At 41.9% G+C, this 25,493-nt stretch overlaps 1 protein-coding gene across 1 annotated transcript in view; it reads left to right on the forward strand.

Annotated features, from left to right (window-relative positions):
* The first annotated feature begins 3,407 nt into the window (after positions 1-3,407).
* CLCN5 (chloride voltage-gated channel 5) overlaps positions 3,408-25,493 on the forward strand; it is a 140,868-nt gene continuing 118,782 nt past the window's right edge. Inside the window, exons 1-2 of the mRNA XM_070606350.1 lie at positions 3,408-3,667; positions 5,749-5,906. Coding sequence (XP_070462451.1) covers positions 5,891-5,906 — 16 coding nt within the window. The 5' untranslated portion in view covers positions 3,408-3,667; positions 5,749-5,890. The remainder of the gene's footprint in view (positions 3,668-5,748; positions 5,907-25,493) is intronic.

The following is a 25,493-nucleotide window of genomic DNA, read 5'->3' on the forward strand; positions in this document are numbered from 1 at the left end:
CTCATGTAAGTATTTTAGTCCCTATTTGCAACGACAATTTCAAAATTAAAGATAAAGCTTCTTTAGACATGACAGTTTAGGTGCCACCATGATTTACTGCTCTGGAGGTTTTTCTTTCGCAAAATTAACTCTAAAGTGCTATCTTTTATTACACAGAGAAACTCACCGTTTTATTCTTTCCTTGTAATTAACTCTTAAAATCACATTGTGTTTACTCTTTGCTTTGTAAGGCCTGAACTGGCTTTTGACCAAAAGTCTGTTGACCACTGTGGGGGGAGTGGGAACATGTTTGCAATGTTTTCCAAGGAAGGGGGAGGAGAGCAGAGGACTCATTTATGTTGACCTATCTACACTCTTTTGGCCAATTCCACTGTGACCATGTGCACACACGTACAGGACACCTGGTTAAGGTTCTCATGGGGGAGAGAACAGAGTTAACAGAATCTAGACCTCTCGATTCAATTATTAACTTTGCCTCATTATCACCACACACTAACCGCTTCACTTGGGCAGGTCTTGTACAGACATTTACTACTTACCACATAAATACCTCCTGAAACTTGGGGATCCAAAGGCTGAACGAGCCTTCTTTATCATCCTCAATAGTAATACTAGCTAACATTGATAGAGCATTTAATCTTTTCTACCCGTTTTACATCGATTAATACGTTTTATCTTTATCCATTTTACAAATAAGAAACCTGTAGGAGAGTAAAATCGGGTAACTTAAACGAGGTGACACAGCTAGCAAGCATCTGAGTCTGGTTGGTTCTGAGCCCAGGCAGTCTGACTCCAGAGCCCAGTCTCATAACTGTTTTGTTTTGCAATTCGCAAAAGATAAAATGTTCCTTTTTGAAATGTAGTCCTAAAATCCCCAACAGGGGCCCTCCGCGCTGTCACCGGTCAGTGGCGACACCAAGTGGTAATGTTGGTGTACTGCAGCCCTCTCACGCTCGCCATAAATCACTCCCGCCCAAACTCTCCCAAACAAAGCTATATTCCAAGTAAAGCCAATATGCTTGTCTACAGAGGAGGCTTCATGACAAGTCTGCTTCCAACTATTGCTACCCTTCAACTCTTTTTTCTTGTCTCAGAAGAAGAGGAGTCTTTCCCAAGGTTAGCTTGTATTTTGCATCTCATTTGTACGTCCACAGTATCCTACTCCATTATTTATCCCCTCCTTTTTGAGTCTTCAATTTGTTTCACCAGTGGCTCTTCTTGCTCAATCTACAAATAAGTTCTGGTTTCTCCTATCCTGCAATAACAAACAAAGCAAACAAACCAACCTCTCCTTGAACAATGACCCCATATTTACCTTCGTATAGAAGAGTGACAGATGTTAACTAGACTTATTGTGGTGACCATTTTGCAATACATACAAATATCAAATCATTATATGTTGTACACCTGAAACTAATATGTTATATATCAATTATATGTCAGTTGAACAAAAAGAAGAGTTCCAATGAAGAGATTGCTTTGCTCAAAAACCTTAATTCTTTTTCAATCACTTTCTGAATTAAGCACAAGTCTCAGTCCAACACTCAGGATCCTCCAAAATTGAGCCTCAGTTTACCTTCTGATTATATCTCCCACAACTCCCCTACACTTCCCTACCCTAAGCTTCAACCATGCAGGACTAGTCACAGGTCCTCATATGTGATTTCCTGCCTGCACAAATTTGCACAAGGTGTTACCTCCACTTGGATTTACCTTTATCAGAGGACGTAGCCCAAACTGCTCCGATTCTTTCTAGTTACTTGTGGGCATCTCTCCCCCCCATACCGTGAGTGCCTGAAGGCAGAGACTAAATGCTACCAGATGAGAAAGGAAAAATTAGCTTGGACAGAGAAAGCAAAAATCCGGCCATTCATCAGGCTGGAATAACAGACACAGATAAAGCCAGCTGCAAATTTAACAGGGAACAATATTTCTCCCAAAGACATGCTGCAGCTGTTAGGGGATAACCACCCCCTTATTTGAATGACCACCATGTTTTTTTATTCACTGAGAAACTTCATTCTCTACAATCACAGACTATCAGAGACTTTGCTGCTTGAAATCATATCAGTGAGAATAAAACATCCCCCATTTGTCTGGAGGACATAAGTTTTTCAGACACAGAGAAGCAGCCTTGATTTCCAAACCAGGTGCAGAGCTCCAGATAAGGGGTATCTGGACACACATCCCACATCTAGCTTTACTTTGTGGTTCCCAAGGAAACAAGACTCTGGGTTCACTTTGCAGTCCAGACCTGATGTTGACCCCTTCACACAGCCCTGCTTTAAGCTTACAAAAACAATGCTTTGTTTAAAATTCACCTAAACTCCACCCTTCCCCCAAATCTAATAATGGCTCTTTCTCTTTGGTGAGATGCCCCACGCTTTCTCTGCTGTGTGGTCTCCCTCATTGCAATGGGTCAAAAAGCCTAACTTTTCGGATTACAGATTTGTTCTTGGTGGCCTTATGCTGACCTGGCTAGAATACAGCTTTTGTGTCCCTGACCACTTAGCTTGCCCAAAATACATATTCAAAATTGTTCAGTACAGTAGACTCAGAATTAGAGTACTGGAGTTCTAGTTAGATTATCCGGATTGATAATATGGATTTCAGTCTCAGCGCAGCCAATAACTAATTTGCTGGATCATCTTAAGTAAATTAACGCAGCCGCTGGCCTGTTTTCCCTTTTGTAAAACTAGGGGCGGTTTCTTCCAGCCCTAGAGCAAGGGCTTCGGAGTTAAGCAGGCCTAGGTTGGAATCCCAGCTCTACCACTTGCTCGTCCTGTGATATTTGCTTTTCTGAGCCTCCGTTTTGCAATTATTAAAATAGAGACAATACTGTAGAGTTTCCAGTGTTGCAATGAGGATCAAATTGGCTGTAACAAGCACCACTCTATTCGATCACTATTCTTACTTCTACTATTATGTGAGCTCGGACAAGTTACGTAACCTTTCTGTGCTTCTGTTTTCTTATGAATAAAAGTTGAGAAATAATAGTACGTACCCTGGTGGGGTTATTGTGGACATTAAATGAGATGAAAAAAGTAAAGGGCTTAGAACAGTGTCTGGCATATAATTAGAGGCTTAAAATACGTAATACTGTAATTAGTATTAGATTCCCGCTACTAATTATTCTGTGGGCCAGAAGCTCAGGATAAACAGTTTCATTCTAAGGACAAAACCAAAAAACCGTACCGCAGGATTGAAACAACGAAACATAATGGAGCGTTTCTTTTTCAAAAGCTGTTGACACGCCCAGCCCTGGGTTAGGATCCGCCCAGTCCTCATTAAATATGGCAGCGAGCAGGGCCGACCTACTGCGGTTGCGCACTCGGAAACTCCTCCCAGCCCCTCCTTTTCGCTGCTCCCTCCGCCTGGCCGCCTCCCCGGCTGGCATCACCCCTCCCGGGCCGGCCGAGGCGCGGGGAGAGGGCTGGCCGGCCGCGCACGCGCAGACGTCGGCTGTGCTTGGCCGATACTTGCGAGGCGCCTGTCACATGAGCCGCGCGCCCGCTCCGCTCCCCCTCCTCCCGGCTGGGCTGTGAATGAAGCTCTGCCGGCTACGTGGGGCGCTAACTCAACTTGGTGTCCTAGACGCCAGAGCCAACTGAGCGCTCGGCCCGCCAGCGGCGGCCACCGGCTCCGCCGCTCCTGACCTCGGCGACAGGTAAAGACAGATGGGCTGTCCCTTCTCCAACAGGTCGTTCGCGGGCCGCTGGCCCCCAGCCCACCTCCGGAGCACCCCCTGGGCGCAGCGACACAGGGGAAGCGCTCCCCTGCTGCCTCTGTCCCCTGGAGGTGGGGGTTCCCCGTGCCCGGCCGGCGCCGCCTGGCACTCGGAGGTGTTAGACCGGCTAGTTCTAGCCAGTGCAGGGCGGCATCTTCCCGGGAGCCCAGCCCTGTTCTCCGAGCAAGGGTCCCTGCGCTGTCCCAGCGAAGTTTTCTCGCGGAGCAGCGCCAAGCCTGCCCAGCTTTTGAATGGGGGAGGTTAGCTGCAGGCGTCCCCTTTCCAGGACCGAGGCTGGGTGGCTCTGGCTGGTAAAGCTCTGTCGAGGCCCCGTTCTTCTCCCTCCTGCTCTGGACTCGCAGGTTTGTGTGGGTCTTAGCGAACTGGACTCCAAACTCTTGGAAAAGTAGTTGCTGCGAGTTTTCCTTTTCCCACTTAACGCGGGTGGCTGGTTCTCTCCAGACTTTCCGGGCCGGCGCTTGAGCGCCTTCACCCCAAGGGGAAAGCTTTACCTTCGCATTGATGCGCGTTACCTTTATTAACGTTTCGGAGCAAATCAGTTTCCTGGAGTGCCAAGTGAAGTTGTACGTATGCCCGTGTGATAACGTCACTGTAAGCTACCCCGAATAAGTGAGGGAAATCTAGAAGTGTAGAGCATAAAAAGCCAGAAAGAATCTGCTTTACATAAACTTCATACATTTATTAGCAACTACCCGGGTTTGACTTCAGAGATGTTAAATTTCGTCTGGTCTCACCAGGCGCGGATCAGTACTATTTAACTGTACGCGAAATAAGAAAGAGAGAAAAAAAGCCAAACCAAAACTGTTCCAGGTTCCAGATAAGCCATCGGAGCGTTTTTTCCTGGTGAATTCATCCTGGGACTTTGTGAGTTCCTAGTTTTCTTGGACTTCGCGAACCTTTCCGTATCCAAAGCATTGTCTTTTCTCTATTGCTGTTTTAGGACTAGTGTACACATTCACACTTTTGTCCTTAAAAAAAAAAGTCATTAGAGAAGGCCAAAATAATGGCTCTGAAGTTCGTATTAGCTTTCAGCCTGTGTGTATGAGCGCTTTCACTTCGGGGCGGAGGTGTTGCCTGTAGAAAAGCTATGGAAATAGCAGTCTACTTCGATGTTCACCAGGTCAAAAAGGTGAGGACTTTTTCTTAGAAAAAGCAGATTGGCTTGTATGCTACACAAGGAAGACCAGTTTATTAATGAAGAACTTGTTTAAATGGACAAGCAAAGTGTTTTAATACATTAAACCTCTGAATCAAATGAAGTAGTCAGACCATTCGTTTTTTTCTCCCATTTCTGGTGCCTTTCGTATCCTTGCCAATAGTATTGTACTAAGACTGAATTTGACGTTTTAAAAATAGGAATTAGCTGAATTAATTTAGTTTTACTTAAATTAGTATTATTTTTACACTTTTCTTTTCCTTTTCTTCCTTTCCCTCCAGATTATAAAAGCAATGTGTGCTCCCTATAGGACGTTGGCAAAGTGTGGGGAAGTATAACGAAGCGGAGGTGAAGAACCATAGCCCAGAGGGCATCGCTCTTGACTTTTTATCATGCTTCCTTTCTTTTCTTTTCCTATACAAGATCTATTTTAAAACTTTAGTCACAAAATTTGCTCTCTTTCTACTATTTTTTAATGTAAAATTGGGGGATTGGGACAGGCACTGGATATTATGCCATTCTTCATTCTCCAAAGCGTGAAACTTCGAGATAGAAAAGACGTGTAACAGTTATCTCATCCAACCCCCCATCCTTTGAGCTTCCAAAACCCATGTACGGAAGATCCAGTGATTCGTGCTGAATTGGACCGCACTCGGTGGCAGTATTAACTGACTCTAGGTCTCCCCATTCTGTCTTCAGTGATGCCTTGCTGCTCAGGGAAACTTGACACTGCCTGCGTCCGCATATCTTTGAAAGAGAGGTTCAGAGAGGGACAGGAGATAATTTTCAAGGATCGGAAATGTTTTTTTCATTTAGGTATTCATTTTTCTGTTTACATTTTCAGGTTCAGGGCTGGAGCATCTTGCAGAAAGCAAGGCCCCACAGCTGCTGTTCCATCTACGTCCAAGTCAAGCCTCCCTCCAAAACTGGGGGGCCCTGGGAAGCTCTGAGCCTGTGGCCCCAACGTGGGAGAGGATAGGATCAAGATGGCCATGTGGCAGGGTAAGACATTGGCACTTATTTCTCTAACTGGTTTTTCCTCCTTCTCTATCCTCCGTCCCTACCCAACCCCCCAAGCCAGTGGCAGGCAGCCAGCTGTTTCTTTAATTTAACCCTTTGTCTTCACAAGGACAAAGCATATTAGTTTAAAAGAAATTGCTGCTAGCTAGAAGTTCAAATTATTTTAAAGTGGGGGTAGGGGTGGGGGAGTAACAGGAAAATGTAGTGCCAGAAGCATTTTCAAAGAACTCCCTTTGTTTGAACATGTGCTTGTGAGGGTTATATGTGAGGAAATGGAGGATATTTTTTATATTTGTGTTTTTCATTTGTTTCCGGCAAATTTCTGTCATAAGGTTCTCAAAGGTGGGGGAGACAGATGTCAGCGCTTCCCTGGCTTCCTCTTCCCAATAAAGACTTTGAAGCATACTTAATGTTATAATGTTTATATTTGGTGATAGAAGGAAAATGCCTCCTTTAATACTATGAACCCCCCAAGAGCAAAGCTCAGTGATATTTTGCCTGAGGGATGACATCTCTTGTGAACCTGTAAATTCCTATCACATACAAAGTTATTTTTTATTTTTGGTGAGGTTGAGGATTGTGCCTTTTGGGAGAGTATCAGAATCTCCAGGGGTGTGTGGGATTTTTGTTTATCAAAAGGGAGTGTGGGTTTAAGAGATGATAGACAGACACTACCCCAATTGGTCTGTGACCCACAAAAGGTTAAGGACCACTTAGATGGAGTAGAAGGAAAGAGCTCGAATATCGAGAAATGTTCACCAGGTAGGTTTGTTGGTGGTCTAATGGATCTTTTAAAACTGTCTGCTGTTGGTAATGGCTTCAAGAATGTAGGTGCACACATGTAACAAGTATTTTTGATGTATGAGGATTGTCAATTTAAAGATATTTGTTGAAATGGGATTCGGCCTGTATGCCTGCTTTGACTCACACAATGGGCATTTGTCAGGAGCAGTTTAGATATTCTCGTTTAAATCCTGAGACATTCTTTCACTCAACAAACAGGATACAGAGATGAATACCTACGCTAGGGTTCTGTGTCTTAAGGGAAAGACAGACATATAGAAAATAATTGTGTTGGATCAGTGTTACGATAGCGAGAGGTGCAAAATGCGATGGAAGTCCAGAGCAAAGCATGATGAACTCTGAGTTTTGAGCTGGTCTGAAAAAAATGAGTGGGAGTTTGCCAGATGGGCAAATGAGAGAATTGCATTCTGGGCAGACAGAGAAGCACTGTTTGGGAACTTCCAACTTGCTCTGTTTGTCTCGTGTGAGATGTGTGGGGCACGACCTCAGATGAAGCAGGGAAGGTAGTCGGAGGCCAGATAACAAAGAACCTTGTATGTTCTAGGAAGGATTTTACACTTTATCCTGAAGACAAAGATTCTGAACAGGGAAGTAACATAATCAGATTTTGTTTTAGAAAGATTACTTTGGCAGCAGTGTTGCGGTTGAGTTGGAGCTGGAGAGAAAGGAAGCCAAGAGCCAGTTGGGTGGTTTCTGGTATAGTGGTTTAGGGAAGAGATAATGAGGGTCTGAGCAGAAGCAGGGGCAGCAAGGATAGAGAGAATGGGATGAATTCTAGGAATGTTCTGTGACTGGATTGTGGGGGAAACCAAGCCTGGGTTGACACCCAATTTGGGTGCCTGGGGCCAGTGGTGCTGTTCACTGGGATGGGGAACATGGTAGGAGGTGAGAAGGGCATGGGGATGGTGGGAAGTTAGTGTACTGAGTTGGGTTTGGCCTGTTTTGTTTTGAGACACCTGTGGACTGTCAGGTCAATGAGTAAAAGACAGCTCTGAAAGTATGGGACTGAAGTTTGTGCAGGTAGGGATTGAAAGTTTTGCTCCTAATGATGCATAAAGAGCTTGTGTTTTTTCTCTACATTTAATGGAAATGCCATTAGTAGTTAATGATTTATTTGTTTTATAATAAAAACATTTTAGTGGATAACAATTCTTAATCAAATGTATTTTCTTAATAAATAACATATTTTGCTATCTCAGGCCCTGAAATCTGATCTGCTTGAAATCACATTGAAGTAAAACCTAATTTTTCTAGCATTAGTGAAGAGGGAAGTATTCCATATAAGTGATTGCAACTTATTCCTTATTTTGTGCACCCTCTGAAGTGAGAAGCATAGGACGACGATAGTGTCAGTGGCAATAGGGTATAGTAGTTAAAAGTATGAGTCTGGGTTCAACTCTGTTGGATCCATCACTTGGTAGCTGTGAGACCTTGGGCAAGTCCCTTAACCTCTCTGTGTCTCAGTTTCCTCCTTTGTAAAATGGGGATAATAATAGGGTTGTTGTGAAGATTAATTGAGTTAATATATGCAAAGCGCTTGGAACATAGTAAGTGCCGTATAAGTGTGTGCCATTATTATTAGTAGTAAGACTTTTAGAATATTATCTACCATATAATAAGTGCATAGTAAAATTTAGCAATAGCTGCTGTTGTTCCCACTACTACTACAATTATCACTGTTATTTTGCTGTAGCCTGGGGTGGGACAGGGCCTCTGTTCTGTGGAGGGAATTTCAGGTTGTCCTTGGAAGCCCTGCCCCGTGGTAGTCTGTTTGGGTCTTTAGGTAGGGGTGGAGATCTGAAGAGATCCTTAGAAAACATCTAGCTCAAGCCCCAGAGGTGAAGTGACATACCCATGGTCAAAGAGGGTGATAGTAGTGACAGGACTAAAACCCAGGTCTTCTGATTCCTGTTCCAATTTTCTTTCCACGGGCTAGTGGAAGAGGGAGTTTGTGGGTCTAGCCTCAGCTCCAGCAAGCTCCAAGTCAGTCTCTGGAGCTAGCTGAGGAACTCTGAGAGCGGGAGGAAGCCAAGTCCACTGAGCCTTTCCGGTCAGTGCTGTCTGGTTCCTCCATGAAGAACTGGATGAGCATTCCCATACCTCTCAAACATGGCCACCTTGAAGATTTTGACTTTATTTGATGGAGCCCTCTAATACATTTCCTGGCCACTTTAAACAGAGTGTACTGGGCATCATTTAATGTTTTGGATAACTCAGGGTCATCATTAATGGCATCAGTTTTATTGGCCTAATGGTCAAGAAAATATTGAAGAGAAGACAAGCCAGTTTGGGGTGGGATGAGGCTGGAGACTTGTGTTGTCAGGTGTTATTTATTCAATTAACATTTATTAAGCACCAGTTGTGCCCCAGGCACTATGCAGGGCCCCAGAGATCCAGTGATCAGTAAAAACAGGTATGATCTCTGCCTTCATGGAGCTTACCAACTGGAGAAAGGCAGCATTTCAAATTCATGAAATTATTTCTTTAACAAATGTGCTGAAGTAATTTGGAAAAATGACACCGACATAAATTTAGGAGGATTAACATAGTGTTTCTCAGTAAAGGAGGAGATGCTTCAGAATTGCCTGTGATGCTTTTAAAAATATTCCTGCTCAGGTCTCATCCCCCTAAACTGTGATCCAGTCTTAAGAACTGAGCATTTAAAGAAGCTCTGTAAGGAATTCTGATGTGTAATCCTGTTTGGGAACTGCTGCACTAAAGAATTCAAAGTTTTGGGGCCGGCCCTGTGGCGCAGCGGTTTAGTGTGCCCGTTCTGCTTCAGCGGCCCGGGGTTCGCCGGTTCAGATCCTGGGTGCGGACATGGCACCGCTTGGCACACCATGCTGTGGTAGGCATCCCACATATGACGTAGAGGAAGATGGGCCCAGATGTGAGCTCAGGGCCAGTCTTCCTCAGCAAAAAGAGGAGAATTGGCAGCAGATGTTAGCTCAGGGCTAATCTTCCTCAAAAAAAAAAAAAGTTTTTTAATGAAGAAGAGGAATGATAAAGGATCTAAAAAATATAGGAAAATATATAATCTTGAGGTAGGGAAGGTATTTATATGCATAACATCAAAGGTGGAATAATAAAGAAAAAGACTTAATATAATCAACTATATGAAAACTTAAAATTTTGGCTGAAAACCATAAATAAAGTTAATGAGAAAACTAGAAGCAATTGGAACAAGACTCATTATCCTTAATACATAAGACTTACAGAGCAATAAGAAAAATACAAGTATTTTACTAGAAAAATGTGAAAAGGACGGGGATAGGAAAATACATAAAAGAAGAAATCCAAAAGGCCAATAAACAAGAAGAAATGTTCTCAGTACTAGTGAAAGAAAGGGAAACTAAAATGGCATACCATTTTCTCCAGTAAAATTTGCAAAGATTAAAAAGAAATGACAAAACTGTGTTGGCAAGGACACGGAAGCAGACTTTCTCACATACTTCTGGTGGAAATGTCAGTTTGGCAATATTTATCAAAAGCTTTAAAATATTTTTTTACCTTTTGACCCACCAATTCCTTTTCTTGGAATTTATCCTAAGGAAATAATTAAAGATGTGCACAAAAATGTATCAATAAGGACAGTAACTGCACCATTTTCTATAGTGGGAAAAAATGGCGACACTTGCATTCTGATGCATCGATACGGTGGACTACTCTAGTTACTGAAACGATAATGTAGAGTTCTATTATTAACCTAGAAATAGGTTCACAATATGATGTTGAATGGGTGGTGGTGGGGCGAAAGCAGATCCCAAATTTTCAATAGTTAAAAGTCTGGGCTCTGGGCTTAGAGCTGGATTCAAATCCCAGCTACATCTTTATCAGCTGGGTGATGTCGGGCAGTCACTAACCTTAGTGTTCCTCAACTGCCACATCAGTAACAGAGGGTAAAATAGAAGCGGACTTAGTAGTCCCTCCTTGTATGCTCCTTAGGATCACCTGGGGCTCTCTTACACCCTCCCAAGCTCACGCCTCACCCTGCCCGAGTAATGCGAACCTCTCAGGACCAGATGCAGCGCTCAAGATTTTCGAATCCCCGCAGGTGACTCCAGTGTGCAGACAAGTTTGGGAACCGCTGAGCTAACACATGAGGTGGCTGGGAGGATGAAACGAGAAAATCACAGTGCCTAACTAATAACCCTATGTGTTAAAAATAACAGTTACTAATAATAGTTACCATGTTGTTAGTTATTAGTAACTGTTATTTTTTATTAGCAATAGTATGATTCCATTTAATATATGTGTTTGTGCCCGTGTATGTGTAATTTGAAGAAAAGTCTGAGGGGATATACACAAAAGTATTAAAAAGAAAGTAATTACACTTGACTTTATTTTTATCTTCCCATTTTTCTGTAAATAGCATGAATTCCTTGTTGATTTGAAAAAGGATAATTTCTGAAGGAAATATCAGATATATGTGCACAGCTTTATATACTAAGGTATTTATAATAGTGAAAAATTGAAGACACAATTTCCATAGTAAGGGAATGTAAGTAAATTATGGCACGTCCACAGAGTGAAATATATGGCCGTTAAAAATCAAGACTAATGCTGAGGAAAATCTTCATGATATAATGGGAAAATATGAGATTATCCCATGTCTATCTTTTTAATTGAAGTGTGGGTTTATGTGTGTGTCTGTGTGTTTCATGTCACATATACACCTATGACCGTGACCATAAATACAGAATGGAAGGAAATGAGGTCAAGTTGTTAAAGTGGCTAACCCCCGAGGCCGGGGGAGCATGACACAGCAGTCAGTGAGCTGATGACAGAGCTTCACTGTGAAGTCTGCATGGCTGTGCGGCTCGATCGTAGGACCACCACCTCCTAGGGAAAGCCATCCGCTCCGCCTGTTGACCCAAACGTTAGCATCTGCGTGACTCTTGAACAAACACCATGCTGTTAGAACAGGAATAAAGAAGTGGAGTCCCCCCACCACCCCTCACCCCGGTTTTTCTCTGTCTGGCACAGTGTCTCACCTGTGGCATGTACAAGCAATGAGTTCTTCATCTCTCTTCACCATTGCCCTTCTACACCTCCTCAGCAGGGTGGAATAGGTGGCGGGGGCGGGTGGCCCTATACTATTACTCAAAATAATCAAAAGCAATCTTTCAGAAAAGTTTTCTCTAAGAACCAGCCGTTCCCTCCCAAGCCTATGGCTGTGGAAGGAGCACGGGGAATGTGATACATCTAGAGCTGAAGCCAGCTCTGTCAGTTGGTAGCCAAAGTCACCTAAACTTCGAAAGCCTCAGTGGTCTCATCTGGGGTCAAGTGTAGTCTCTGGAGACAGACTCCCTGGGGTTGTATCCTGGCTCTGTCACTTCTAGCCATGGGCAAGTTATTTTATCTCTTTGTGCCTCACCCTCTTTGTCTGTAAAATGGGGATAATAATAATCATACCTACTCATAGGATTATTGGGAGGATGAAGCGAGTTAATACATACATATACAGTCTTTGAACACTGCCTGGCATTTGTTAAGCACCCATGAATGTTGACCTTTACTTTTAAAATATGCAAAAGGCTGTGATAATATTTGCCTCACACAGTTGTAGATGGAGAATGAGAATCATGAAAATGCCCAGCCTGTCCTAGCTGCTCTGATTGTATGATAATTGCGGCAGGAAAAAATTAGATATGCTCATAAAGGAATGTTTCTAAGCTGGAAAGGATATTTTGAGATCATCTGTTTCAACTGTCTCATTTTGCAATGGAAGAAACTGAGGCCCAGTGAGACTCATTCTAGGTCGTACAGCCGTTACGTGGTGTACAGAGCCAGGCCCAGGCCCCCGGCTCCTGGTGATCAATGCTGCCTAGCGCCCTCTCTGCCTGTCTCTCTGCCTTTAGCTCTACTGCGTTACACTGCCTCCTCTAGGCTTGGCTATTTTATGTTTTTCTGCTAAATGGTAGTCTTTCCCTACTATGCTTTGTTGCTACTTTGAAAATTTAGGTTTTTTTCCAAAGAATTCTTTTTCATTGAGGCTTCCAGGATGTATTTTTTCTTCCTGTCACTCTGTTAGCATTTTTGAAATAAACTATAGCTTGTTATGTTTTAACCAGAATTATGATTCAAAGCTTCCTGTTTCGTGTAATGCTGTGCTGTGTGTGGCAGGGCGGGGGGAGGGGGAAACTAGAAAGTTTCACTATGGGTCGCAACAAACGCCAGATTCTTATTCTTCCTACCTTCTGTTAACACCCCAGGTATTTACAGACCTGTGGTTAGACCAAAGAAGCTGTCGAGGAGTTAATAGGATGAGGTAACCCCCTTAGTAATGACATATTTTGATGCTTTTCAACCCAATACCATTCAGGCGTTAGGTAGCATTTTATTGTATTTATTTAGGATTTCTGCCCTAACTACTTTCATGAAGAGCAAAGCAGAAATTGCGACATAGAGCAGTTAGAAATAAATCCAAGATAGGGACCATCCAGTGGAATGAAAATAGATATTACCAAGTGTGTGAGATACGCTGGGCACTGTTTTCTTTTCCTTTTCTTCTAGCCCCCACGCAAAAAGGTAATCACGCAAAATTACATCATTGACATCTTCTGGCCAGAAAGTGTTCAGATGTAGAGAAACCCCCTGGCCCTGTCTGTCCTAAGTCTTCTGGTCCTTCCACTGCCCTCCCTTGGCCTGGCTTGACCTGTGGCCACCTATGACTCAGCTCTGAATATTCCCAGGTTGAACTCGTGATCCTTCCTATTTATCTTGAGAGTGGTGAGAGGCAGGTAGACAGAGGAATCACTGCCATTCAAATTCCCAACTCTGCAAGGCCTTCTTTTCCTTGGGTTCTGTACCCTGGTAATAAATAATAATAGAGCCGCTTCCTCTTACATTCTCTATATTGAATGATTGTACCACCATCCACCCAGATAGTCAAAGCCAAAAGTCTGAGAGGCACCACCCAGTCCTTGTTCTTCCCCATGTGCTGTCCACCCCTGGTGACCTAGATCATTTCAGTAGATCACATTCCTAGCAAACGCCTACTTACCTTTCAGCCATCAGCTCAGGGGTCGCCTCCTCTCTGTAGTCTTTCCTGAAACCTTGCTTCCTAAGTCTTGCTGTCATGTGGGGGAGTTGAAATGCAAGCAAATACACAAATATTTCATTATAAAGTGTTGAGAGTGCTATGAAGTAAAGTTCTCTGCAAAAGAATAATAGTTAAGACATAATTTATCGGGAGGAGGGGTCTGGGAGGAAGTGACAGGTTCAGCTGAGACCTGAAAGATGAGTAGGAGTTACCCAGGCTAAGAGTTGGGGGAAGAGCATCCTAGGCAGAGGAAATGAAATCTCTGAGGTGGAAAGAACCTGGCTTCTTCTCCAGCATGGTCCGGTGTGGCTGGACCATAGTGAAGGAGGTATACAGGGGCACAGGCTGAGATTGGAAGGGTGGGCAGGGTGCTGGTCACATAGGGTTTTGTAGGCCATGTTATCAAATATCCTAAGTGCAATGTGAAGGCTTTGCGGATAGATTGGATAGGGCAGGGTGACAGCGAAGGAGAGGGGAGTCTCAGATTCATCTTTGCATACCAGCTGCCTCGCAGAGAGTGCCCAGCACATACTACGTGTGCATTGAATGTTTGTTTAATGAGTAATCATTGCCTTGCCTTCCCACCAGGATTGCCATGAAGATTAAATGAGGTAAGATGTGCTAAAGTGCTTTGCAAAATACTATGAAATGTTAAACAAGTGTTTTTCTAGATGTGATTTACTAGATTCTATGCAGTGATGCTTACAGACATTCACCGTCACCGCACAAAAGCCCTATTCTCTGTTAAACTAGCAAAATCTCTCAATCAGATTATCCCATGCCATGAATATGCTGATAGACTGAGTTCTGACATATTCAAAGTGTGCCTCCATTGCCAATGCCTTTAACTAAGTATGGGTGAGTGGAAACCACCTTATATCACAGCATTATGTAGAGCGCTCCTGGTGTTAGAGATAATTGTGGAGGATGTTGCCAGGAGCAGTATAAGTTTCTCTTCTATGCTGAATTCACGCAATAAAATCTCTGAACCTAAGGAATTCATTATTTAAGAGCTGGATTAATTCTGAGAAATAGCACCCTCTGAATTTGCATTTGGGTGGGAGCAAAGCTAATCACAGCAAGGTGTGGCTGCCACCAACAGTGACACTTGGTTTTCTAGACTGTGTTAAAATGAAAGATGTAACAAAATCATCAGTGCGCTGCTATTCTTGTGTTAAATATCTAGTTTCCTGTTTGAGCTGCAGGAACTTCAGACCGGGTGATTGATGTGAAAGCCCACCTCTGTGCAGTGTTGGTGAGAGTATAAATTGTTACAGTCCATTTGTAGGGTAGCTTGGACGTCCTTATCAAAATGTAAGATGTGTATACCCTTTGTCTCAGTGAATCTAGTTTACAACGGAACTGCACAAAAGTTCCTTGTTACAAGAATGTTAGTTGCCTCATTGTTGCTAGTTTTTCACTATTGACAATCTTGATACCCATCAGGAGAGACTGGTTATACTAATAGTGGTGTAGACACGCTGTGGACTGCTGTGCATTTCATTAAAAAGAATGAGGTGGATCTGTATATAATGACAGGGAGTGATGTCCAAGACACTCTTTTTTTTGATGAGGAAGATTGTTGTCGAGCTAACATCTGTGGCCAACCTTTCTCTTTTTGCTTAAGGAAGATTGTTGCTGAGCTAACATCTGTGCCAGTGTTCCTCTACTTTGTATGTGGGACACCGCCACGGCATGGCTTAATGAGCGGTGTGTAAGTCTGTGCCTGGGATCCAAAACCGTGGACCCCGGGCCACTGAAGTGGAGTGCATGAACTTAACCACTATACCACTGGGCCAACCCCAAAGATACATTTTAAGTAGGGAAAAAAAGGTGCAGAATGGTATTATATGATCCCATTTATACAACAGAAAGAAGAGGGGAGGTATGGGATAGATAGCTGTGAGTTTGTATATATGTGTACTTACATATGCATAGATGTTTTCTGGAATGATGCACAAAAAACAATTATCAGTTGTCACCTTCAAGATTAGGGGTGGCGGGGCTAGAAGTTTTTTATTTTCACTTGACACCTTTCTATACTGTTTGACTTGTTTACAACAAGCACAATACCTTTAGATAATAAAATTTAAATAAAACCCGTACCCCACTTGATTCCTTTCTGATACTATTATACTAAGAAATAAAATTTGTAATAATGGTTGAGGTGAGAGGTCAGGTCTGAAGCACAGGAGGCAGAGTCTGGGCAAACCAGGGGCCTTAGAAAGCCACCAGGTAATCAGCATGGCCAGGGGCTCAGGGGCCAGGGGCATGGGGTGGAGGAGGGTGGGGAGGGCGCTGCGGCTTTGTTAAAGCTGAATGCTAGGAAAGTGAGATAAAATTAGGTAAAAATTGTGATTTTATTAGGGTTTTTTTGGTGAACCAATTTCAATTATGTCATTAGTTTTGATCTGTGGGTATTTTAATACCTAAGTAGCATAGTAATTGTATTCTAGGCCACAATTAAACAATTAAGTATCTCAGTGTTTGGATAAAATAGTTGTTGTTCCTGTTCAACTTGTTTAAATATTTTAACTGAATGCTAGGCTACAACTTCCCGAGCTTTTTGCTTAGAGACCTGAGGAGGAATGCAGGAATGCAGGTATAGTCTTATGTTTGCAGTGGAGAGGATGTAAGTTGCCCATTATTTACATAATAAAGTTTTAATTGAATTCAATCCTCAAATGCTTCAAGCTTATTGTATCCCACTTCCCCCACAAAAAGAAGGCATTTGCCTGAGATACAAGCGGTCAAAGGAATGTCCAGCTAAATGTCCTTGTGATTTAGTGTAATGAATAGTTTCTTCACTCATTTAAGTGCGTTTAGAGACAAGAGTCACTAGCCTGTCTTAACTGACCCTGATTCTCTAATATTTGGGATTTTAGCCAGGAGATGGATGGCAGAAAACTTATTAATGGATGAAGAAGCGAGACGCATTTTACTGTAGGATGTGTAATTTTATGCCCAAGATGTAATTGGGCAAGTGGCAGAGACTGGAGTGATGGAAACAATTGTGAGAAAGGAGAAAAGCTAAGTAATTTCAGGCTGTAGGGAGGCATAGAAAGACTGGAATCATAAGGAATGCAACTTTTGAGAGATTTTTCTGATTGTGGAAAACATAGAGCGTGAGGAGCTGCCTGGAGTGTGGTTTGAGGTTGAACTTGAACCTGGACCTGGACGTTATGCTTAGGGAACCAGACAGGAAGATTCTCATCTTTGCTGGTCATCAGAGAAGCTGTTAGAAATGGCCCCAGCTTGGACTAGGCATAAAGGAGGGAGGAACTGGGAGAAGAAACCAGACATCCTAGAAAGACAGAGAAGACCCTGAGCCTTGAGTGTGCTGGACTTTGTATCTGCTGAGAGCTGGTACTTGGCTGCCCTGTGTAGAGGAGGTTGCTGAGAGGCCTCACTCCATAGTAAAGTATTCTGATTTAGTTGAGGTCAAGGAGAGAACAAATAACAATAGCTATCATTTATAGAATACTTAGCATGTGCTTTTTCCAAGTGCTTTACATGGATTCTGAGCTCATAAATGATAGAGCCTGGATCCAAGGCAGTCTGCCTCTAGAACCTGTGCTCTTGGCCACTCTGTATTCCTAGGACCATCGCTAAGAATTCCCTCCTCCACCACCACCCCAAAACAATTGGCCTGCTGTGAAAGAAGGAAACTTCGTGTTAGAGTACCCTTGCTGTGGTACTAATGAGCAAGTGAAATGATCTTAAGGGAGTCAGAAAGCAGAAGCTCAAATAAACACTTAATGGGTAAGTGAAATGCAATTCTGTTGCCAAAATTTTGGATTTTTTCTAAATTTAAGTTATTTAGTGAGTATCTTCTGTGTAGAGGACACTACTATGTGTCACGTGTGAGAGTGAGACTACGAGGAATCAGAAGTGGACACTGTCCTCACCACAGCTAGTCTCTGAGGAAGTTAAAACACGCACACAAGTAACCATGACCCAAGCTCGTTTTAGATACACGTTCCAAGAGAGGTTTTGAATACCCTAGGAGTTAGACAAAGGTGAGGAGGTGGCATCTGAGGTAGACCATGGAGTGTGGATAGGGTCTTCTATGGTTGTTGATGTTAGAGATATAATTTTTGGGCAGCAAAGTACAAGGTGCATTTGGGGGAACGAGAAAAGAGAGTATCATGCCAGGCTTGTTATATTTATATGTATGGTCTCATTAAATAGTCATAACAACTCTTTATTGACCAAATGATTTATCGTCAAAACCAGGACACTTTTGAGAGAGAAGCTAATCAGATCGGGTAAGTATAGACAGAGACTGACCCAGGAAAACCAGGACCTATGGAGCGGTTGATTATCCTCATCTAACAAATGAGAAAAATGAGGCTCTAAGTCACATAGCTAGGAAGTGGTGGAGCCAGGACTGGAATCCAACTCTGGCTCCCAAACTAGGAGATCCATACTTCATTCTGTAAGCAGTTGCAGGGGGGCGGATGGCAATTGAAGGGCTTTGAGCAGAGAATGTCATGGTTAGAACTAAGCAAGACAGATGGGAAGGGGATACTGGAATTAGGAAGATTAGTTAGGACATTGCTGAAAGAGATTCAGGTAGGACACTATGAGGCCCTGGATATAAGATGTTGACTTTGGGAATTTAAAGGAAGGGATAAATGTGAGAGACATCACGAAGGAAGAAATGACAAAGTTTGACTACTGGTCAACTTTGGAGGGAGAAGAAGAGTAAGGGATGACTCAGGATTTCAAATTATTTTAGTGAAAACATCATGTTAACCAAAGGTAGCCATTGTAACCTAGAAAGGTAATGTGCATTTTCATTAGCATTCTAGATTAAGAGAAAATCTGCTTTTCAGTACAATGACTTACTGACTTGTAATCACGAACAAATTCTTTAACCCTTTTGTCCATATTTACTCATCTGTAAAATGTAATATCTGTCACTAAAAAGCCCCTGAAATAGCACAGCTTGTTTGAATGTTTTTTTCACCTCCACATTTTCAAAATTTGAGTGCTTGTGCTCAGTAATGTGAAATTGAATGCCAGTGTTGAATACACTCACTTTTATATCATATTTGCAAAACAATAGTCATAATATTGATAATGACGTGTTGGCTCGCTCTTCTGAACTCTTGCTTCTGTTACTGCCTTTAACTAATTGCCAGATGAATTCTGATGCCTGCTTCATAACATTCGTTCTGTCATTGTCTTAAACTATTATTTAAGTTCTTTGTTATGGTTTAACTTTTTAATGTGTTTATCTTAGCTCCCTGGATAGAGTGGGAAATACTTGAGGGACAGGAACAAAGATGTCCCTCTATTCCTAGTGCCTTAAATAGAGGCACCCAGGAAATATTTATTGATTTCATTTGACCAGTTCATTTGGCACAATAGGACTGCTTCTCCTTTTGTTTTCTACGTTATATTTTGTTAGTATGGTCTCAAATAGTAGTGGGTTTTTGATAGCTACATCTTACTATGAGCTCATAATGAACCTAAGGCCTACTTCTTTCTCCAAGTATGTGTCCGTCTGTCTCTTTCTAATTTTTTTTTACAAAAAGCCTTTCTGTCTAGGCTTTTACTTAAACATTAATGTAGTTAAATTTTTATTTCTTGTTCATCTTGTTAGTTTTAGCATCATCATACATATTTCATGCATATCTTTATCCAAGTAGTTAATAAAATATTGCTTCGTGTATTAGTTTTGTTTTGCTGCATAATAAATTACCACAAACCTATGGGCTCAAAACAATACTCAACTATTATCTCACAGTTTCCCTGGGTCATGAGTCTGTCATGGCTTAGTTGGGTCCTTTACTCAGTCTTTTAGGCTGCAATCAAGGTGTCGGCTGGCACTACAGTCTCATCTGAGGCTTGGGGTCTTCTTCCAAGCTTATGTGGCTGTTGGGAGAATTTCGTTCTTTGTGATTGTAGGATTGAGACCCTCAGATCCTAGGGGCTGCTTGTAGTTCCCTGCCACATGGTCCTCTCCATAGGCACTTCACAACATAGCAGCTTGCTTCTTCAAGGCCAGCAAGAGATGTCTCTGTGTCATGCCAGCAAGAAGGAATACTTATATATAAGTGTATATATGTGTGTATCTATCTATCTATATATCATGGGAATGACATATATATTATATATAAGCATGAAAATGACATCCATCACCTTTGCTGTATTCTATTGGCTAAAGGCTAGTCACAGGTCCCGCCCACACTCAAGGCAAGGGGATTATACAAGGGCATGAGCACCAGGAGGTAAGTATTGTTGGGGGTTAGCTACAAGTATCTGCTACAGTTGGCATGGAGCTGAATGAGGCTAATTGAAGACTTTGCAACTTACCATTAATCTGTTAATGGACACTCACTGGGTAAGGCTGTTCTAACAGCTGTGACTCTAACTTTACTGTCATCCGGTGAATTTTTTTTCATCTTGCTTACAAAGATGTAATATGAAATAATGTTTGGTAATTTGCCTAAAAGCATTCATCATGTGGGGCCTTTCACTGAGGTGGAGAACACTGGAGCAGGACTAGCATTGTGGAGATGGAGATTTCAGTTTGGATGCCTATAGATATCCAAGTAGAGACCCATCTCCCTTGGGTCTGGGGCTAAGAAGAAGGTTTGGGCTGGAATAGAGATTTGGGTCTTTCATGTATAGATGGTAAATGGAACCTAGGGTATGTGTATAGTTTGAGAGGGAAAGGGTGCCAAGGGTGGAGTTCTGGGGAAACCTCGGTACATTAAGTGATTCCCCTGACCCGTTAGTCTTATAACCGAAACGAAAAAGGAAACAAGTTATCCAGCTTCAGAGGAAAAGTTGTATGATTTTTGTTTGCTTCTGCCTTCAGTCTCTTCCTGTCTACTTCAGGCACTACATCCAGTTATCTCCCTTATCTTCTGGTATCTTCTCTTCCTTTCCGCTGGACCCATTTGCCAGACTATCCATACACATGTTGTGGTCTCCCTTTGCTGTGCCCTCTAGCTACCAATACCTATCTAGCCAGCCATTTAACCTTTCTGGGTCTCAGTTTTCTCAAAGATTGAGGGGCATGATGTAGGGAGAAGGTTACAATTTTTAAGAAGCCTCTTTCAAATCTAAATTGTGTTCGGCCATCTTATCTCTCCCTCCTTTTCTCTTTTTGGTTCTGTTGACTGTTCAGTTCCTTTTTGAAACTTCCCTCCCTTGGCCACAGAGTTGTTGTACTCTCCTAGTTCTCTTTCTGCCTGCCTCTCCTGCTGCTTCTTCGTTGCTTTTGCTTTCTTCTGCCCCCTAATTATGTCCATATTTGGGACTGCCAAGTTCTTTGCCTTTTCTCTCTTTGTAGTCTCTCCCTGTGAGATTTCATTTTCTCTCCTGCCTTTACATTTTCTGGTTTTTAATTATAGAAGTAACACATGATTACATGTTCATCTTCAAAAATAATGTAGAAGCATGTAGAGTAAAAAGTGAAAGTGCTCCTTCAACCTTCTCCTCAGGGGTAACCACCATTATCACCTTGGTGTTCTTTCTTCCAGGTGTCAAGTCCCAAGCCTATAAATTTAGCTCTAAAGTCTAGTTTTCATCTATAGCTGCAATCAGGATACCCTTACTCTAAGGCTCTACTACCAGCAGATCAAATTAGCTAGCTGAATGACTTTGGGCATGTGGTTGATGTGATTCTCTCATGTCTAATCTGTATTTCTTTTTCTGTCTCCATAGCATTAAAGAGTAGATACTCCCTATATGTTTGGGTGATCCTATTATTTTATGGCTGATAAGCCCTCATTAGTATTCCTTCTCAATTTGTTTATATGCACAGACCTGAGGAAGTAGAATAACCCTCTGTCAAAACTTTAGATGTAGAGGTGGGTCGCTGTGTATAGGGCCCAGTCATTCAGAACCAGAACATGTGAGCAGTTGAGTGAGTAAGAGGAAGCATGAGGATTTGTTGGAGGAGAATAAGGTGGTAGATTGGTAGTGTATTGGAAACTTTGATCAGTAAATTGAAGCCAGGGTGCTAACGTTAGAGAAATATGTCATGGGCTCTAAAACTTAAATATCTTTTTTTTTTAAAAGATTTTATTTTTTCCTTTTTCTCCCCAGAGCCCCCCGGTACATAGTTGTATATTCTTTGTTGTGGGTCCTTCTAGTTGTGGCATGTGGGATGCCACCTCAGCGTGGTTTGATGAGCAGTGCCATGTCCGCACCCAGGATTCGAACCAATGAAACACTGGGCCACCTGCAGCGGAGCGTGCGAACTTAACCACTCAGCCACGGGGCCAGTGCCTAATTTTTATCTTTTTAAAGAGAAGAGATGGATGATCATTTCTAAGGGACTTGGTTACTCTAACATTCCACAAGAGTATCCCTTTGTAGCTTTAACATTTTAGGATCCTATGAAAGGAAGAACCAACGATTGGTATGGTACCCTCCAGGGAGCAGGAGGGAGTCACCACAGCATCTTCTGCTTTAATGGGGCACAACTCTATTAGCATAAAACAGACCAAAACCAAAACCAAAAAGCCCACCTAGAAGACAGAGGCCCTGCAAGTATAGAGTGGAGAGTCCCCACTTCTTAAGGCTATAGAGTTCTTTTCTTTCTGGATTTTATCTTGAAAGCAATATTCTTTTCTTCCCCCCAAAGTCTTTTTTTAATGCCAAATGACTTCCACACAAAATCAAATCATTCAATTTGATGAACAATTGGCAGGTGGAAGGAAAGCACACTATTGAACACAGTAGTACTGGTGAGGGGGTTAGGGGAGTATTTCTTTCCACTTCTTCCATTTCAAGGTAGAGAAGCTTCTGTTAGAGTAACATTTCTGGTCTGTTTCTGCCCTCTTACTCCTCCCCATGGAGGGAGCTATAATTATTTGCTTGAGAGATTAGACAACAACTTATAAGAAGAAATTCATGTTAAATCTAAATTTCAAGGTTAGCCCATTGTAACTACAGTTTAAAAGCCATTTATCTGCCTGCCCATCCATCTATATGTACATAAAAACATATGCGCAGGCACGAGCTTCGTGCTCAAGCAACACTTGCTGCCTGGCTGATCCAGGAGATCAGAAATCAAAAGACTTAGATAAACAGTCTGGTCCTTGAGTGGAAGTTTCCATGTATACGTAAGAAAGGGGTCTGCAGAGGAAGGCATAGCCACACAACGGATCCTTAAAAAGTCCCCATTTCAGTGTATCTGACCTCTCTCCATGTTGTGCCACACAGACCTTCCATTTGATGAGCAGAAAACTGTGCCAGCTCAATGAGCTGTCACCTATTTCTGCATGTCCCTTTGAGTACAGAGGGGACCTCTATCAAAATCCTATTCATCTTTCTCCAATCAGCTCAAACGTTACCTCCTTCCCAAACCTTCCCTCCTCCTCACCCTAGGTGCAAATTACCTCTGGTTCTCTTAAGATTCTAAGCCCTTTGTTTCTACCACTCATCACATACGATTTTATGTAGAGTCATATGTGTACATGTTCTTTTACTAGATTATAAGCTCCTTGATGGCAAGGTCCAAGTCACTGATTGTTATCTGAGCCACAATATCAACACAGGGTCTTACACAGTTACTCAACAGAAGTGTGCAGGACTAAAACTTTAGAACTTACATAAGTTTAAGAGCATCCTCCCTCCCCACCCCTTTATACTACAAGCATTAGAAAATAGGCCTAATGTCCATCTTAGGGACTCACCGGCTACAGGAGCAAACTCTTGCCAATGTATTTACTATTTTTGCCTTCCTCAGCTTTTAGTCTTATGTAGGTGATAATAGGGTGAGATATCATCCACCTCTGGGAGCTAGTTTGATAAAACCCTCTAAAGCGTTACCATCTAACAGAAATATAAAAACACCAGCCATGTATGTAACTTTAGATTTTCTAGAAGCCACATTAAGAAAAGTAAAAAGAAAGAGAGTGAAATTAATTTTAATAATAGGTTTTATTTAACCCGATATACCCAAAATATTATCACTTCAACATGTAATCGATATTAAAAAAATATTGAAATATTTTATATTCTTTTCATCATACTAATTCTTTTAAATCCAGTATGTATTTTCCGTTTACAGCATATATCAATTCATACCAGGCACTACCTATTAGCTATGAAAGCTAGTTACTTAACATCTCTTTGCCTCAGTTTCCTCAATTTTAAAATAGGAATAATAGTATTTATCTTATAGATCTGTATTGAAGTTTCATAGTATAATATGTGTAAAGGGCTTAGAACAGCACCTGACAAATTGTAAGGGCTTAATGAGCATCAACCACCTGTATCATTATCATCACCCATTTACTGTAGGAAGAAACTGAGCATCTGAAGAAACCACGCATATTTCCCAAGTCATAAATCCAATCAATGCTGGTTTTATTCTCTTTTAAATAGTTGTCTGTTAAACCACACAGTGCTGCTGGGAACAATGGAAAATCATATTTTTTATCCATTTAAAATTCCAAAGTACTAGCCAAATGGAGTTTGGGAGTCAGTCCAAAAGGCAACATTCTTCAAAATGGTAGCTTAGAGAAATGCCATCCAGCTGTGTTATAGTAAAGGTCCTTTCACCCTACCTTTTCCTTTAAGCTCTGTCCCCCATTTACCGTAATATTGCATCCATGTTAATAGGTGAAAAAGTACAACTCCTTATGTTTTATTCTGCATTATTTTGGGTTATTTTTGTTGCTTTTTTTTAGATGACCAGTGAGGTTGAATATTCTTGCATAAGTTTGTAAAATGCCCAGCATCTAAGATCACCCAATCTTTGACATACCTGATTGTGCTCTTCAGGAGACTCAAAGCAGAGAAGTGATATAAAAGCGATGGAAGAATTGAAGGAACAATGGCCTAGGAATCAAGAAACTTGATTTCTGGCCCAGGGTCTATGTTTAAATCACTAAGTGACCTTGCACAACCCTCCTGAGCTATATCTCAGTTTATGATAAGGTATGCTGCAGTATTTAGGACTAAGAATTAAAATGCAGTACACCAAAGCAATAACTCAAGATAAAACTGCATCGAGTCTTAGCATTCTTGTTTATCTCTCTTTAAGTGTTCTGACAATAGGTTCTCCTTGAAAAAGTGAGCACTGAGAAAGTTTGGGGATAATTTCCTTGAATATCCAAATCATTAGAATACCTAGAAAGACAAATAAGGTTCATCTATCTGATATTTATGCTGTTATCACTGAAATCCAAGCAATTGTCATATCCTTTAAGGTTTAAGAACTACAGGACATCAGCATACACACAGAGGGGAATTAATGACCACTTCCTTGGACCTCCCCCAGCCCCAAATTCCCTGGAGCAGGGTTTCTCAACTTCAGCACTGCTGACATCTTGGATCAGATAATTGTTTGTTGGAAGGGACTGGCCTGGGCATTATAGGATATTTAGCAGCTTACCTGACTTCTACACACCAGATGCCAGTAACATCTCTCAAAGTTGCGACAGCCAAAAATGCCTCCAGACATTGCCAAATGTCCCCAGAGAAGCAACATCGCCTCTAGTTGAGAACCACTACCATGGATCCTCTACTATGGCTATCCTCAATTCCTGTGAAATTAAGCTTATTCAGAGACCTGCAGTTTTCAGTGTGTCATTGCTTATGACACAGCATCACTATTACAACATGGAGTGATCAACTTCCATTGGCAATCTGGATTCTCAAAAGGCATAACCTTTCCAGTTAATTTGCATTTAATACACATATAATGGAAAATACTTTTATAAAATGACCCATTACAGTGCACAGCT

Source organism: Equus przewalskii, chromosome X, assembly GCF_037783145.1.
Source record: "Equus przewalskii isolate Varuska chromosome X, EquPr2, whole genome shotgun sequence".
NCBI classification, from domain to species: Eukaryota; Metazoa; Chordata; class Mammalia; order Perissodactyla; family Equidae; genus Equus; species Equus przewalskii.